The following is a 17691-nucleotide window of genomic DNA, read 5'->3' as shown; positions in this document are numbered from 1 at the left end:
CAAGCGGCTTCATCAGTCTGCAGTCAGCTGGAATATGAATAGAGGCAGGTCCCAGGAAGATGAATTCATTCATTTTATTCCACTGTTTATTGTTTATTGCATACATTACAGATGCCAACATGATATTCCCTGCATCCCTGTGCAATGCAATATAGCTTCGAAGATACTTATTTAGAAGACTCCCTGGTGGAGGAATTAGGAGGGGAAAATACGTATTTAGGCAATTGCTTTGCCTCTCATGTGGCAGAGACGATCTAATGCCTATGGCTTGTTTACAACTGGTTTACATTGCCCATTCACTGTTCCACGTATGAATATGCTGTCTTAAGGCACATGAGAAAGCTAAAACAAATATCATTAATGCAGGCTGTGTAGCTCCCTGTATTGTTGCTTCTCATGATTAATGGTATCAAGGCTGACACTACTTCACTGCAGTATCACACAAAAGCAATGGGGAACCTGTGTCTTCAGTTCCCCTTCCTAAGATCCAAGCAGCCCATGCTTCTACAATGTGGCTTGTAATTGTCACCTGTGAGTAGGAGTGCCAGCTTGGCCCTGCAACCGTGGGTGCACAGGGCTGTGGGTGCCATGCAGTGTGCATGGCCCTGGCACCAAAATTTGTGGGTGCCTGGCCCCTTCATGGAGAATTTTGTGGGTGCTTGGTCACCCAGGGCGTCAAGAAGTCAAGAAGGGCAAATCTGTGCATTTCTGTTTGTCACTCACCCACTCCGTCTTCTGTTCAGTTCCCTACATTTCCATACCAATTTGCAATTATTATTTACAAAGTCTTCATGAGAATTCACCAGCATTTGAGAATTCACCAGCATTTGAGAATTCACCAGCATGTGAATTTATGCACACTGCACATATACACATTTTGTATGCAATTTTGTCTACTATACACATTTTTAAAAAGCAATTTCCAGAAGACAGCACATTTTTGCATGTTATTTTCACTAACGAGTGCACTTTTATGCACACTTTACACTAGTATGTTCATTTTTGAACACGTTACTTGGCTAGAGGACTGCATTGCAAAATTCGGAGAAGTGTAAATTTTTGAAGGATGGCTGCATTTTGGTTCCTGCCTTTTCTTTGTATTGTGTGGGTGTGCTCAATTGCTCCTCGAATATGAAAAAAGGACCACAGGGCATAAGAAGTGGGTCAAATATGCTTTTTACTAATGATGCTCTGAGCTGAACTCACAAGGTCAGTTAGGATCCTATAGTGTTCTAGATAAGATTTAAGTTATATCAATTGCCTGAAGGAGCTCAGTGCAGCTCAGCATGGTCTTTGCCCTCCCATTTTAGCCTTACAACCACCTTGTGATGTAGGTTAGACTAAGAGATGGCAACTGACCCAATAGTACCTTGGTAGGCAATGAAGAAGGTCCTCTCTGCTACTGGCAAAGTACCCTAGGCATGGCCCACAGAACATCTGCTCAAGGTTCCTCCTGAACTTTGGATAAATATCTGGGACAGACAGTTCATTAATTTGCAATGGCACCTAGTGCCTAACAGAGAGGATATTTACTGAGCTCCTTGTATGAATAAACAGACTTTGCCCTGAAATACTCCCTGCCACTCTTGGATTCCCACGTGCTACCTTCTTGAAAATAGAAAAGATTATTACAAAGAGAAAACAGTATTGTAATAATCATCACAATGTTAAGTTGTAGACAAATATGAATATATATCCTCTAATAATGAGCACAGATTAATTAAATCTTGCAGTATATAATTCTAGAAGTGGATAAACGGACTCCATTTATTGTTCTTTTGAAGGCCTTCTCTTATCAAATTTGCTATTTTTTTCTATATTAACTATCTCCTAAACTTTAGATAAGCAAGAATCAAACAACAATGACGTGGTGTTTTCTCCCCAGTTTTGAGAAATTGCCATTTTAGCTGCTGTTGATAAGTGAGGTGCATTTCAATACCCTCCTGTGGTATGGTGCTCTTGAGATCCTCAAAAAGTGTTATAACTGGGTCCATTGGAAGATCGTAACTTAGGGCACTTTTCTATTTCTATCAGAGCAGATTCCCAGAAAGTCCGGATTGCAGAACATTATTGCGACACATGAAGTATATTTGTGTTAGGTGCCTTACATCTCTTACATTGATCGCTTCACTATTCCTTGGCTAAATTTTGCTCAGTCTAGTTGGAGTTAAACACTATAGGTCATAATTTTTATGATCCCCCTCCCCTGAAAAATTATGGGTGTTTAACTCCTGCTAGAGTCACACAAAGGATAAGCCCAGTTTACAGAAGCTTCCGCTTACTAGAAACATGGCCAATTTCTTAGTATTGTACTGCATCAGTCTCTGCCCCTTTTTCCTGCCTTTTGGGAGAATTTGGGGGTGCATTTTGGAACGCTGAGGCCATGTGCTCAAGCTTCCTTTCTCTCCCCTTCCCTACCACCCATCCAGATAGTAAAATGTAAAATACATTTTAGTTGCAGCTGTTCTGTAAGAAGCATAATGAGATCCACTGCAAGGTGGAATGTTACATTTTTTATTTTATTTTAATGAAACTCTTATGATCACACCTAACATCCCTTGCTTCAGAAGCCATTGTCAGATAGGCTGTTGCAGGGTCACGAACACTGGGAGAAGCAGGCAAAGAGCCTTCAGCAATTTGTAACGAAAGAAAATGAACACTAGTAAAGGAAAAAATTGTTATCTAGGAAAGGAATATCACGAATGCCTGAGCTAATAAAGAATTTGTATGCATACTCACTGGAGAACTTGACATAAATAATTTGATATACTAATTGACCAGGGGAAGTTTACATTGTTAGTTACACATGGAAAAATAATTAAATGGTAGATTGAAGAGTGAGTCAGATTTTTGACCTGGGGCCAGAAAAGGGATGTGAGCGGAAGAGTTTAATTGGTTATTATTGAATATTAGTTTGTTCAGGATCCAGATAAAGATTTGGAGCATTTTGTTACCCTCCTCAAAGTGGTTATATACAAGAAGTCAAAGACTGGGGCTTACAGTACTTTGAGTTTATGGTCTTTGAAATATGGTGAAATATTGCAAACATTGTAATAAAGCATATTAGATTTCGCCTGTTAATGATTTAATAGTGACAGTTTATATATATCCAGTGCTGCATGTACAGAGTTCTACTTGCACAACAGGACTTCTCCTTCCTCCCCTCTCTCAAAATGTGCCCTCCAAACTTCTGGAGCAGATTTTGAGGGTGCTCAGGGGAAGGGGCTTCCAAAGCGGAGAAGGGGAAAGTTCTGCTTTTCAAGCCAAAGTCTGCTGCATTAGTGGAACAGCAGCGCTGGTTGCAACCTAAGGTGTTTGCGCATTTAATATTTATGTAACTGTAATATAAAGAACAGTCTATGTCTGATGTTTATTTTTTCCACCAGCTCCAGCCAACATGGTCAATGGTCAGGGATGATTGCAGTTGTAGTGTAGCAACGTATTCCATGGGAATGGTTGTTACTATTATATGAATGTGATGTGTGTGTGTGTGTGTGTGTGTGTGAGAGAGAGAGAGAGAGAGAGAGAATAAGAATAACTATTTCATTTTCTCTAATTGTTCATATCTAAGAAAACCCAGCTAGATCGCTTCCAGAGAGTATGTTCATTCCACATGCCTCCATTAGGTGGTGCTCCAAATATATGTTAAGCGGTACATAACAGAACTGAGTAGTTTTAAAGGTACCTAAGGATAGGAAATATACCAGTGGACAAGTGAATCTCTGTTGGCTATACCCACGAAGTCACAGTGGGACTATAAATGATCAATTACGTCTTGCAAGGACATACACATCTGCACTGTATGATACCTTATCATCATCATGAATTAGGGGAAACGTTTCTCAGGAGTGGTGGAGCTCATCGTTAGCAGGGGGAAAAGGAAAGCTTCTTTCCTTTTCTGTAAGTCCCACCCTCCTCCAGCAGCAACAACAACTGCATTGGAAGTCTGGCTGCCATTTTGAATGCTGCACAGTCATAGCATCGCCCACGGGTGGGTTTTTTGTGGGTGGGGGGAGCGAAGGTCAGTCACTACAAATAAAACTCTCCACAAGTGGGTTGTTTTCTAGGGGTGGGAGGAAAGAAAAACAAAAGAAAAGAAACCACTGGAAAAATATATTCAGAGAAATCTTGGCTCAACCCTAGTGTCAGTAGACATTCTTGGTAGCTTCTGAATGACCCAGTGTCTAGTCTTTACCTCAGGCTGTAAGGCATCCTAGCCCTTGTTATAGGCTCCATAGGGCCTTCCCCACAACAGTTACTTTGAGCTGCTTGCCCTGTGTGGCGCTTGAGGCTTTTCACATCATCAGATTGCGCTTGTTAACTAGGGATGAGGGATGAATTCACTTTTGTTTGCCTGTTAACTACCCAATATCCACGTCTGGAACAAACAGCAAACGGAAGCACAGCTATCCATTGAAACTCACATTTTCAGATTTTGAGATGGAGCTTCCCTAACCATGAACATGTACAAAAATGCATATATTGTGGGAAAGTGTGCATGAAAATGCATATACAGTGGTACCTTGGTTTTTGAACGTAATTCATTTCGGAAGACCGTTCGACTTCCAAAACGTTTGAAAACCCAAAACTCAATACGCAAGCCTCACCTCAAAATGTATGGAAAACTCAAAGAGGAAGCCACCTTGGAAGTTTTTTATACATTGTAAGCTGCCTTGAGCATGGCATTAACTTTGGAAATGCAGCACACCCAAAAATGATTGATTGTTTATTAGGAGAAATTCCAACTAAAATGTTGACAAATTTTCGTGTGGATTTTATTTTTTGTAAAAAATTGCAAATGGATATGGCAATGTGGAGAACTGAATTGAAGATTAGTAGGGTTGCCATACGTCTGGAATTTCCCTGACATGCCCAGAAAACTGCAGTAAAAAGCAGTGTCCAGGCGGAAATCGACTAAATGTTTGGGAAAATCCAGCTGTATTTCTGTATTGGCCATTTTCCTCAAAAACAGCTCTAAAATGTTATTTGTTATTTTGTTAAAAAAGCTCAACAAGTTTTGTGTCCAGACTTCCACTTTTTGAAATATGGCAACCCTAAGATTTGAAATTGGAAAACCCAAACTGACAGATTTGTCAATCCCTGTTGTCACCTCAGCTCTCATTCTCCATTCCAAAAAAAGATTTCCAATCCTCAGCAATTTCACTTTGAGTTTTCCTTCCTTCCTTCCTCTGGAATAAACCAGGTTTGCCACAAGTGGGTATGCTTATTCTCCACAAATGCTTGGTTTAACACAGCGAAGTCAGAGCTGAAGGAGGTAGTTACCTCGATGGGGACCTTTTGTCTTTATGTTGTTTGGGGAGGTGTTTCTCTATTTGCACGTCTCTGCTCACAATTTCACTCAACCTTGAACCACGCTGAGTGTACTATTAACATATTGAATCTGCACAGAAGCAACAGAAGGTCAACCATTATCTGTTGGGTAAGGCTAATTACACCTTATTTGTACAAATGCATTCTGTGAAGAATATGCCTTGGAGTATAAAAGTAAAGAAATTGAGAAAAGTGGGGTATTGTGTATGGATAGAGGAGAAATTCAATCCACTTCACATATAAAGGTGCTTTTACCTAATTTGCACTTTCTAAAACAGTACACGAACTGAAACACAGTAATCTTTCAGTCCGTGTATCTGAAGAAGTGTGCATGCACACGAAAGCTCATACCAAGAACTAACTTAGTTGGTCTTTAAGGTGCTACTGGAAGGAATTTTTTATTTTGACTATGGCAGACCAACACGGCTACCTATCTGTAACTTTCAGTCAAGGTCTCTCCCAGCTCTGCTTCGAAATGTCAGGGATTGAACCTGCAACCTAGATGCTCTACCCCTAAGCTATGCCCCTACCCTTTGTTATGGCCTATGAAAGCCTACCCAGAAGCAAGCTGTGCTGTATCCAATAGGCTTACTCAAAGATGGAGATGGGGGAGACATTCAATTCACTTCACATTTAAAGCTGACCTGACCCTACCCAACTTGCATGTTCTGAAACAATACACAAACTGAAACACAGATATCCTTCCAAATTCACACATCCGTGAATTTTGCAAAGAGAGACAGTGTTGGTGTGTTGGACTATGACCTGGGAGACCAGGGTTTGAATCACCAGAGCTCAGCTATGAAGCTCACTGGGTGACCTTGGGCCTGCCATTGTCTCTCAGGCTAACCTACTTCACTGGGTGGTTGTGAGGATAAAATGGGAAGCAGAACCATGTATACCACCTTGAGCTCCTTGAGAGAAAAATGAGGAATCTGTAAAAATAAAGAACCAAGAGAAACCAAAATGGACAGATTCATCCACACTGAGTGGTATATAAAATGACCTGTCAAATGGAAGGGGGAATGGTTCAAAATACCCAAGGAACCCCATTGTCTGAATAGGTCTGTAGCCTTTGCACTAAACAAAAGCTATCTTGAGGTGACCTTTTCACTGTCAGGGTGTAGGATGCAGAGAATGCCACAACAAAAAAAATCTACATTTCTCTCACTACTACAGCAAATGTCACTTATGGCCACCTGAGGGGTCTATTTTCTTATTTCCCCAGGAAGTGTAGTGTGTATGTGGTGTATTGTCACCTGCTAGTCTCTGCCAGAAGGATAACCACAAGCTGAGCAAAATATAAATTAAGCATAGCACCACATTTTCAGACACCAGAACTGAATTATTTGCTGTGTGAGTTTGAAGACAGCATCACAGCCAAGAAGGGTGATGACACCTTAGCCTGAAAACTACACTCTTCCCCCCCCTCCATCCTTATTTCTCTCCCCTCACTGTCCACAGCTTCTCCTGTTTGATTTTCATCCCGGCTTCTGCTGGGAAACCTCCGCTCCACAGCAGGTGAAGAAAGACAAAGGCTTCCTTTGTATGAGAGGAAAGCATCAATACAATTTCAGCAGATGGACGAGGGTTGTTCCCTGCTATTCCTTACATTGACTTCTTATTTACTAGTAATAAAAATAATATTCTGTTTTGTTTTGTTTTGATGTTGTAAAGATCACCCTGAGATCTTTGAATGAAGGGCAGTACATAAATCCAGTAAATAATAATAACCAATTATTATTTGTCAATAATAATATTTGTCAACAGTTATGATGTTATTTTGGGACGCGGGTGGCGCTGTGGGTTAAACCACAGAGCCTAGGACTTGCCGATCAGAAGGTCGGCGGTTCGAATCCCCGCGACGGGGTGAGCTCCCATTGCTTGGTCCCTGCTCCTGCCAACCTAGCAGTTCGAAAGCACCTCAAAGTGCAAGTAGATAAATAGGTACCGCTCCAGCGGGAAGGTAAACGGCGTTTTTGTGCGCTGCTCTGGTTCGCCAGAAGCGGCTTAGTCATGCTGGCAACATGACGAGGGAGCTGTACGTCAGCTCCCTCGGCCAATAAAGCGAGATGAGTGCCGCAACCCCAGAGACCGTCATGACTAGACCTACTGGTCAGGGGTCCCTTTACCTTTACCTATGATGTTATTTAGTTGGGGTGAAGGGGAAACAAGTGTTCTTTCTCTAATTTAGCTGTAATTCCTATTGGGGCTTTCAATTAATTAAAGAAATCTTAAATGCTAAACCAATTTTTAAAAAATAAGATTGTTTTTAGATGGTGCTTGCATATTCCATATCTTAGAAGAGGCATTCCTTCCTCTGTGAGGGAATGCAAGGAGATTGCCTCTTCTAAAACGGTATTACTGGCTGCATTTCTTCTTAGCGGTTTTTTTTATATAAAAACCCTGGTTAACATCTATCTATCTATCTATCTATCTATCTATCTATCATCTATCTATCTATCTATCTATCTATCTATCTATCTATCTATCTATCATCTATCTATCTATCATCTATCTATCTATCTATCTATCTATCTATCATCTATCATCTGCTCATAAGGTGTCCCCGGTTAAAGGATGCAACTGACACAGCTTGAAGCAAAGGTGGGCAACCTGAGGGCTTCCTGCCGCCCTCGGCCTAATTCTACAGAGGCTTTGGCCTGATTTCAAAAGCCCTCTGCAAGCTCAGACTTCCAGTGAGAATGTTCTGTTCCTTTCCCAGCAGCCTGCTAGGCAAGGAGGGGGGCGGAAGGGAGGCAGGGAAAAATGGTGGCCCTGTTAGCACCGACACTTGAATATAGCAGAGAGAAAATCCTGGTCAATGTTTACAGAACAAAGTGAACTAAATAGTACACAACTTGAGCAGAAAGAGAGTGATTTTGCCTTTTTGGAAGGTCTTGTTCTGAGCAGGAAGACATAAACGAAACATCCACAAGAGAACTGTAAGGCCAAATGAGCACAGTGGGAATTACTTCCAAAGAGCCATGGTGCTGCAAGTCTCTGCCTCTCCCTCCCCAACTATGTTCTACCATTTCATTAAAAAAACACTTCTTCTATAAAATGCTATAACTGATAGAAGACTGCTCTCTTCCTCTTAAATAATGAAAGCCTACTAAGGTTGCCAGACCTCCAGGTCTGATCTGAACTCACTAAGTTTGTGTGGCAAATGGAGGGCTTGAATTTCCAGGTGGCCCAGAGTGCTAATACTAATAAATACTAATAAATATTAAGAAGTCATGCATGCAGCTTGCAGAGTTTCAACCTGGCAGGAGTTGGCTGCAAATTGCAGCATAGGCACTCAGGGCGGGAGTAGCTCTGCTCTACCATCTTCCCATTAACCTCCATCTCCAGGTTCTGCCCTATGACATCGCAAAGGAATGCATCTGTGACATCACCAGGGGCAGTCCCTAAAGCCTCAGTTTTGGACCCTATGATGCTCCTGACCTGGCAACCCTGATTCGAAGGGAGCTGGAGGATCATCTAGCCCAAGCCCCTGAAATATAGGAATTCTGTCCACAGCTGTCCCTGGGTGGGCTCCACCCACCAACGTTCTGGTTAACAGCCAGAGGCACTGACCCATTATAATTTTAATAATAAACATAACCCCTCCCCAATTAACAATGCACAAGATGGCCTGGGAGGGGGGGTGTCGTACTTGCACTACTTGTTCGTTATTTCTGCTGCAGCTTAGGTTGTAAGAATTATATTGCTTATTAATTCCTGTTTCTATTATGTTGCTAGCTGTCTTGAGGGTCTAGTTTTAGAACAAAGTGTAACATGTAAATATTTTGATTTACATTCCAGCAGGAGCAAGTATCTTCCTCGTTTCATTTCCTGGCAGCTGGTGGTTGAAACTATTATGGCAAATCTGCATCCTGCTCTTCTACCAAGAAATTCAGAGTAGTACACATTCTTCTCTACGCTTTCATCATCACAACAACCCTGTGCGGTAGGTTAGGCTCGGAAATAATGACTTGCCTCGTTTCACCCGGTGAGTTTCAAATCAGAGATGAATTTTGAGCTTAAATCTCCCCCGTCCTGTTCCAGCCTCCTATCTTGTTGAGCTGTGTATTTATTTATTTTATCCACCTTTCATTCCAAGGTCTTAGAGTGGGTCACAACAAGTCAGGAGCCATACAAAGTTAAAAACAGATTAAAACAAGTTACAGAAAGATTAAAAAAAAAAAGAAATTTGCATGGTCATTATGTAATCCCATCCCACTCATTTCAATTTAAAGGAAAGAGGGGGATGCAATCAAATACATATCATCTGCAGAATGAAAGCTGTAATAGCAGCAAATCCTTATTGTATTCGCTGGATTGATTTCCATTCCAAACATGGGACAAATAAGTGAACATAAGCAATTTCTTCTCTAGATTCTGTTTCTGTTGGATTTCTTTGACATCCCCAAGTGTGTATCAAAACAGCCAGAGCTGTGTGCAATCTCCAATGATTTTCCTCTGAGATGAGGGCTGGTCTCCTGTCTACCTTTCATTCTCTCTCTCTCTTCCTTCCAAGTGGGAGCTACTTGATATTTATTGATATAGAAATGCATGTAGCACCTGCTGTTACCATTTTCACAGCTCAGTGTTTACACTTTGCTTGTAAATTGTGGCATCTCAAAGTCTCTGTCCTGTCAGAAGCATGATCGACAGCCTGTTAACATGGTTTATCAAGATAACAGGCCTGGCATTTCCATTTTGTAACAATGACTTGTCTCGTTTTGCAGATACAGTATACTTTTGATCTGGGAAGCTGCATTATGTCAGTTTAAACCACTAGTCCATCTAGTCCATTGCTGTCTACTCCAGGGATGAGGAATCTTCGCCCCTCTTGATATTGTTAATTCCAACTTGCCCCAGCCCCAGCCAGCATGGCCAATGGTAAAGGATGATGGGAGTTGTAGTCCAGCAAATATCTAGAAGGCCACACGTTCCCCTTTCCTGGTTTGTTCTGAATGGCAATGGCTTCCTGAGGTTTTAGATGAAGAGGCAAAGTAGGTCCAGGACAATTTGCTGACTGACAATCCTGAGCTAGATGGACTCTGTATAAGATAGCTTCCTAGATACCTACATTTTATGTCATTTATCCAAAGATGAGCATGCTACCTTCTCCGCAAGACATGAGGATTCATTCCTTTATTTTAAAGGCCGCAAGCATGTTGTTGTGAAGCACCTTGAAAGGGAAATATAAATATGTTTTTCATTTAGAGAAATAAATTTAAAATTACACAGAAGAAGAACTCTATGTTGCCTCTTGGAACTTTACAGCTGTCTTCCCTTCATGATCCATGCATTTGACATATAACCAGCCAGTAATAATAGGGAATAGGGAATATTTATGATTAATTCTGGCTTCCCAGAGGAGATTGGATGTATTCTTCTGTTCCTCAACCCTGTGCTTCCTCACCTCCTTTCATACTTTGATGGTGCTCACTACCCTTCTCCAAAGTGCATAGTGCATGTTCTATCTTGGGTATGAAACCTCTACCCCAAAAGGTGTAACCCAGCCCTTCCATCGGATGGGGACAATCTCACTGCTAAGACGGCTAAGACCTTTAGTACTCATAAAAGAAGGATGTGATAATCCCAGTTCTAAGGACACTTCAAAACAAGGATTTCCAGAGCCACCTTGGTGGTTATATAACTTACCCACTTTAATGCATTATGCTTTGCAATGCTACTGGCTGGATGTAACGTGTGAAGTGATGCCGGAACTCATTACAGAAATGTGGGTTTATATTATTCCGTGAGATCTTACTGTGATTCATCGTTACTCTTCCTTGGCTTGAAAGTTCACCTAGTGTTACCTACCTGTACATTTTATTCAGCAGATAGGAGGGGAAGAAGTTGCATATTAGTAGAAGCAGGAAATGACTCAATTATTTGCATTTTTAGAGTTCTGTTTCATGGAAATATGACCTTTTGGAGTGTGGGGTGGGCACAATGTTTCCAACACATCCTTGGAAGGAAGAACATAAGAAAGATTGTAAAGCAGTTTGCTAATGGAGTCGCTTGATGAATAATAAATAGCAGGGTTTTCTTAAACGTAGCAATTAACTCACTGCAGAACTTGCATTCTAGGGCCAGAACAAGACATGGCTGCCTCCTAAAACAGCAGCCCCATGTCTGATCTTCTTCTTTTACCTTCTCCTGCAGCATCTAGTGATACAGGCTGCATCATGTGATGGAACTGGACTGCAAGGTTTTCTTCGTCCTAATTCACAGACATCAATGTATTTATTGACTGATTGATTAAATTTATAACTTCATGTTTCCTCCCAAAGTGTGTGTGTGTGCGTGTGTGTTTCTTCCAGGTAAACATGTGCAGGATTTCTGCCTTCATCAAGTGAGCTGCTGCAGTCTTCATTCTTCTAGAGTCATTTATAAAAATGCAGTGGAAAAGAGCCTGGGAAGTAAGGGGCCATATTGTGAGACCACCTCTCACTTTCATTGCTGAAAGGCCTCCTATGGAGACATGTACTTAGCTGGTGTCTATTGTAGACACACAAATTGCCATGCCAACAAATTTGCAGGTCCAGCAAGGCCAGGGATGATGAGAGTTGTAGTTTCACAATTTCTGGAATACCCCATCTTAGAGTACATACACTAAGGCATTTCATTGACAGCTATTTTCGGGAAAATGCAATGACAGCATTCCTGTCAAGCAGGCAAAGATGGGAGAGAGTTTGAGTCACCGTGCTGCAGTTTTTTATTGCGGTTTTGCAACTCCAAAGATCAGTTTTGCATCATGTTTAGTTCTGCCCATGTTACACTGTGACAGGAGAATAGCAACCCCTGGCTGGTGAAATATAAGAAACGTTTTGTGTGAAAGTTAGGTCCCCAGTATTGGAACAGTTTCCTAGCCTCAAGAAGGAATTTGCCCATTTATTGTGTAAGAGTGAACTCAAATTAATTGCAAGCAGGTTAGAGCTGGCATAGTTGGAGTGGCATTCGGAGCAGCTGTCTTGGCTCCTCTGCGAAACCATATTTCAATTAGCCTTATTCCAACAACTTCAAACTGCAAAGTTGTCCTGGACTGGCAAATTGCAATGGAAAAAATGGCAAAAGAGCACTTTGTGAATCAAGAAAGAGCAGCAAACTATGTCAGAGTTTGGCAAACATTTTAGTCTGTACCCTGGTGCCTCCCTCCCTCCCTCCCTCCCTCCCCCCCCCTCTGTGTATTTTGACTAGTCTGGGCTCAAATTAGATTTGATATCCTGGTGTGCTTTCCAAATGTAACTACTCATAAATGAACCTCTGTTGAAATGGGTGCAATGGAGAAACTTCCCCACTTGTCTTTTCATCTCATAGTCTTCTGCTCCAATGCAATGTTTTGTGTGTGGATAGGATGCATATATCGCTGGTTTTGTTCATGGGGAAAAAAACCCATGAAGGATTTCAGTGTATCTAAAGATCAAGCTCTCTGGATCCCCCCACTCCCAAGAATCTGTCATGATAACGTAGCTTGAGGAAGTTATGATTTTTCTACATTCCTTCATGTCAAACCATAAACATGTTAGGTCCTGTATCAGCAAAGCCAGCTCAAAGTATTCTGTTGACGGAGAAGACAAATTTCTAAGAGTCTTCACAGATAGGATTTATTTCTAAGAATACTTGACATCAGTGAGTGAGTAGAGAATTTCTCAATAATCTGAACCTAAGCAGACAGGAACCCTAATGAGGAAGTTCAAATCACAGTAAACCCTATGCATGTCCACACAGAAGGAAGTCCCAGGGAGTTGCTATATTTTAAACAGCGTTTCTGTGTGCTCTGGCATTCGTCATGGTGTCCCGTTGTTACAGAAGTGGTTTAGTCATGCTGGCCACATGACTCGGAAAGTTGTCTGTGGACAAACACCGGCTCCTCAGCCTGAAAAGCGAAATGAGCAACTCCAAAAGTTGCCTTTCACTGGACTTAACTGGCCAGGGGTCCTTTACCTTTTTTTACCTTTTACCTTACTATGTTTTAAACATTATTATTAGTGGTATGCTTATCTACCAGTCACTTTCCTATAGATATACTCAGAGTAGCACACAGAAACAGTAAACAATACAGAGCTATATATTGATAGATAGGTACAGTAGAAATAATACATGTACAAAATCCATTTGACAGATTTCATCAATTAACATTTATACCCACACCAGCTAGCTAACCAAAACATCCAAATTATTTCCCCCCTAAACTGTTTGATTAATAAGAACAATCACCAAAAATATTCACATTTAGCTAAATAACTACTAAACTTTCCACTAAGTAATCCAAGTTTCTAAAGTATCAACAGTTCAGTGGGGCTTAAACTGGATTTCAGCCCCAGAATCCTTTTGATCTCATTCTCTCTCCCCCCCCATACACACACATGAAGAAAACATGTTTAGGAAGCATATTTGCCTGTGATCAATTTGTGTACTGAGATTTAGCTTCCAATATTATCCAGCTGACTGTGAGAACCTGGCTAGCAATGGCTCAAGAAACCACATGCATCAATCTCAATAACGGTTTCTCTTTAAAGCAAAACAAAGCATGGGGGATATACCGGTAACTTTTTTTGTTTCACTTGATCCCTCCATACATTAAATGCCTTTGCCTGCTGATGTAAAAAATCAAAGTCTCTGCCTGGTGATGTAATGTATATAGTCTGCTCTGATAACCAAACATTAGCCTAGGTGCATTTTAGCAAGCACTTTTTGTTTACTTCCTCTAAGTGTACTTATACCCCACTTTTCTTCCCAGGAGGTCAAACTGGCATATATTGTTCTCTCCCTCTCCTGCCCCCTCTCCATTTTGTCCTCAGAACAATCCTGTACGGTAGATTTGGCTAAGAGATCATCACTGGTCCAAGCTCTCGGTCGTATAGCTGAATGGAGATTTAAAACAGGGTCTCCTCATTTTTTGCATTTGGAAAATATACTGCAGTGGGTGTGCAGGACTAGGAGGCGCAGGAAGGAAGTAAAACCTCAAAGGAAGAGATCTACTTTACCAACCAGTAGTCATTAAAAGAGAGGAATCAGTGATGAAGAAGAGGTTGCTTTTCTGTGTAGCACCCCACACTGATTCAGGTAATATATTGCAAGCATTGTGGGTTTACTTCCATCACCAAAGGTAGGGGGAGCATGACAGGTTCAGTTGCACCGGGTGCAAAGCTTCTGGGGTGCCGCAGGAGGTGCCACAACTATGAAGTCCAACAGAAGGCAAGAGGCAGGGGCTCATGCTGAATTTGGGTTTTGCACAGGGTGCCACTGAAATTTGAGATGCCAAGGTCTGCCACTGCCAACATCCCATCCTAGTCCAAGACTCTAAGCACTATTCCACACTCTGTGTGTGTGTGTAGTGTACAGTCTTCAGTATGCATGAGGGATGGAGAACTTGTTGTTTTTGTTCTACAGCTTCCACCATCCTTGACCATTGGCCATCCTGGCTGCGGGTGACAGGAGTTAAGAGTCCAACAAGCTCTGGAGGGTCACAGTTTCCTCATCCCTGATTTACATACACCATCAATTTGGTCTGCCTTTGGAAGTGGAAATGTGCCCCCTTGCTGCTGAAGTTTTGCTTCAACAGCTGCTTCACCCCTAGGCAATGTGAAAATTGCGCTCCAAATCATGGTCTATTAAAAAACAAAAGGAGTTGTGTTGTTCCATAAGAAAGAAAGAAGAATCCAAAACCCCTACCTAATAGAGGCATTTCTGAAATATTGTATATTAAATTAACTCAAAACCCGAGACTAACATGGATCAAAACTGCAAATGTCACACCTAGTGTGAAGAACTAGGTGTGCTTAATCCCATTTATTTAAATGGCCTTGACTTTACCTCCTCCTTCATGACTGCAATCCGAGGCTGATTCATCTGGAAACAAATCCCATTAAATGCACTACTTGCAAATTGTGTAAACTGATTTTAATACTGCATTTCTTATATTGGTACATCCTGCCCTGGGACCTCTGGGGAAGGGTGAGTAAAAAATCCAATCATTATCGTTAATAAAAGAATAATAGTTCAGAATAAATGTGCTTTGAGGCCAGGGTCTCTCTCAGTCCTTCCTGGAACTGTCAGGGACATGGGACGTTTTGCATACAGAGCAGGGATCTCTGAGCTACTGTCCTGACCGTGAGAGATGGGTCCCGGTAGTAGGATCAAGACATTAACTCCTCGCTTTCTTTCCGTTCTCTTACTTTATTTCCTTGAACTCTTTTTTTTTAGCCCGTTAGGAGATAGGAAGGAAGGGGATTTCTTTCCCGACCCCCATCTCATTCTGCGCGCTGCGTAGCCCCCGGCGCGAAGCAGAGCCGCTTTAGGACCGCGAGGAAAGCCGCAAGACGCGCAGGGGAAACAGCTGGACGCGACCACCTTCTCGGAGAGGGTGAGGCGCTCCGCTCCCTCCGCGCGAGGTTCTCTTTCGGCGCGCGCCTCCGCCCGCCCGCCGCCCCCGAACCGCGGGCGCGAGTGGTATCTTCCAGCCGAGGACTATCTCGCGGCCAAATGAAGGAGCGCTGGCAAGCTGCTGCCGCCGCTGCCCAAGGTAGCCTCCAGAGCAGCAGCAGCCGCCGAGGAGGAGGAGGGAGGAGGAGGAGAGACCAGCAGCAGCTGCTGCTTCCTCCGCCGGCGCCAACGCCGCCAGCTGAGCGAGCCGGCCGGTCTCGGCGTCGCCGCTGCCGCTCCTCGCAGGCTCCTCAGCCTCCCAACTCTCGGCGAGGGAGCCCGGCCGGTTCCTTTCCCGTTGGCTCTCCTCCTCTCGCCGCCTCGCCGGGACAAAGCCATGAAGGCGGCGCTGCTGGAAGTGATGAGGATGAACCGCGTCTGCCGGATGGTGCTGGTCACTTGCTTGGGCTCCTTCGCGCTCGTCATCTTCTATTTCCAAAGTATGTTGCACCCAGGTAGGGCGGCTGCTGCTCCTCCTTGGCTTCTCCTTGGCGCGGCGTCGGTGTCTGGGGCTCCGGGGCCGGAGGTAACGCGGGTGGCGGGAGGCGAGAGGAAAGTCCGGCGAGGGAGGGGGGGAGAGGGGGGTAGAGCCGGGTCGCCCGGGGGTCGCTGGTGAGGGGACGGCCAACTTCCGAGGGCGGGAGGGGGGGCTCGGAGAGGTGGGGATCGGGGTGAAGGCAGGGGTGGGGGTCCGGGGAAGGAGGCGAGGGACCGAGAGCTCCCCTTTTTTTGGAGGGGGGAGGAATCCCGCCGGCAAGATCGCGCTGCCGTGCCGGGGCTGCGGGAAGAAAGGCGGCCCGAGCGGGGCGCCTGCTGCTGGCGACGGGCTCGCCTCGTTCCTCTCGCCGGCTTGGAGCTGCTGGCCATGTGCGCGCAGACGTTGGAGGAGATCCCGGCTGCGCCGCCGCTGCAGCAGCATCAGCATCGGAAAGGGGCCGGAGGAGACTCCAAACCCCGCAGCCCTGGACTTTTCATGTACCGTCTCTTCTTCTTCTTCTTCGTCTTCTTCTGTAAAGGAGGGTTGCCGTGGTGGTTGTGGGGGGCGACGACTCCGCCCATTATTTTGCCTCTCTGTCTGTCTCTCCTTACTTGAAGGAAAGGCACTTTCCTGCAATGATCAGACTGGGAACGATGGCAAGGTCCCTTGCTGTCAAGTTAACTCCACGGGACTTGCTTCACGGTGGGAGCATTAAAATACAGAAATGTGGAGTTTCGGAAGTGGGACTGATTGATTGATTGATTGGCAGTTTTGCCCTGCCTTTCCCCCAAAGAGGTCAAGGCATTCTACACGGTCCTTCCCTGTTTTGATGGTCACAACAACCCTGCAAGGTAGATCATGATGAGAGAGAGAGAGAGAGAGTAGCCCAAGGTCACCCAGTGAGCTTCACAGCCCAGTGGAAATCTCAGCCTGGCTGTCCCCAGTCAAAACCCGTTGCTCTAAGCACCAAGCTGCGGAAACTTTCCCAACCCCAGAGATCCTTGGCTCTCTGTGCCTCCCCACTGCCACTTGCTTCTAGTGTTTTTCTTGCTTTTTACTCTGCTGTATAGCTAGCCCACAGGGACTGCTACCCATAGCCCAACTTGCACGAGACAAACGCAAAAGCTCTGTAAATAAAATCCATTAATGCATCCATTTAAGTGAAGGGCCTTAGCCCAGCGGGGGAGCATGGGCTTGGCAGGTAGAATGTCCCAAGTTCAATGACTGAGTCTCATTTGGGAGAGATTCCTCCCCCCCCCAAAAAAAAATCCTTGAGAGCCGCTGCCAGTCAGCGTAGGCAGTATTGAGCTAGATGGACCAAATATATGCAGCTGCCTTAAATCATCCTCTTTTCTTGGCAAGGTGGTAAACTGAGTCAGGTTGTACCACCGACTCTGTATACTTGAAGTAAAAAATTCTAGCCCACAGTTATTTATCTGGCTGAATTGAATGGGGAG

General features: G+C 43.8%; 1 protein-coding gene across 7 annotated transcripts in view; it reads left to right on the top strand.

Annotated features, from left to right (window-relative positions):
• The window catches only part of CHST11 (carbohydrate sulfotransferase 11), a 223360-nt gene that overhangs the window by 3688 nt on the left and 201981 nt on the right, over positions 1-17691 (top strand). Inside the window, exons 1-2 of one of the 7 annotated variants that reach the window (XM_082240625.1) lie at positions 6833-6852; positions 9139-9283. Coding sequence is in view for 4 of the 7 variants with exons in the window: in XM_082240618.1 (XP_082096744.1) it covers positions 16094-16211 (118 nt within the window). In the remaining 3 variants the exon portion in view is untranslated. Of the gene's footprint in view, positions 1-6832; positions 6853-6942; positions 6963-9138; positions 9284-15798; positions 16212-17691 lie in introns of those variants that run through there. The other 6 variants (XM_082240627.1, XM_082240624.1, XM_082240620.1 and 3 more) reach the window with 6 other exon arrangements.

The sequence above is a fragment of the Podarcis vaucheri genome, assembly GCF_965113315.1.
Source record: "Podarcis vaucheri genome assembly, chromosome: 10".
Lineage (NCBI taxonomy): Eukaryota > Metazoa > Chordata > Lepidosauria > Squamata > Lacertidae > Podarcis > Podarcis vaucheri.
Note: the sequence above shows the minus strand (reverse complement) of the source record. Positions and strands in the feature narration are given on the sequence as shown.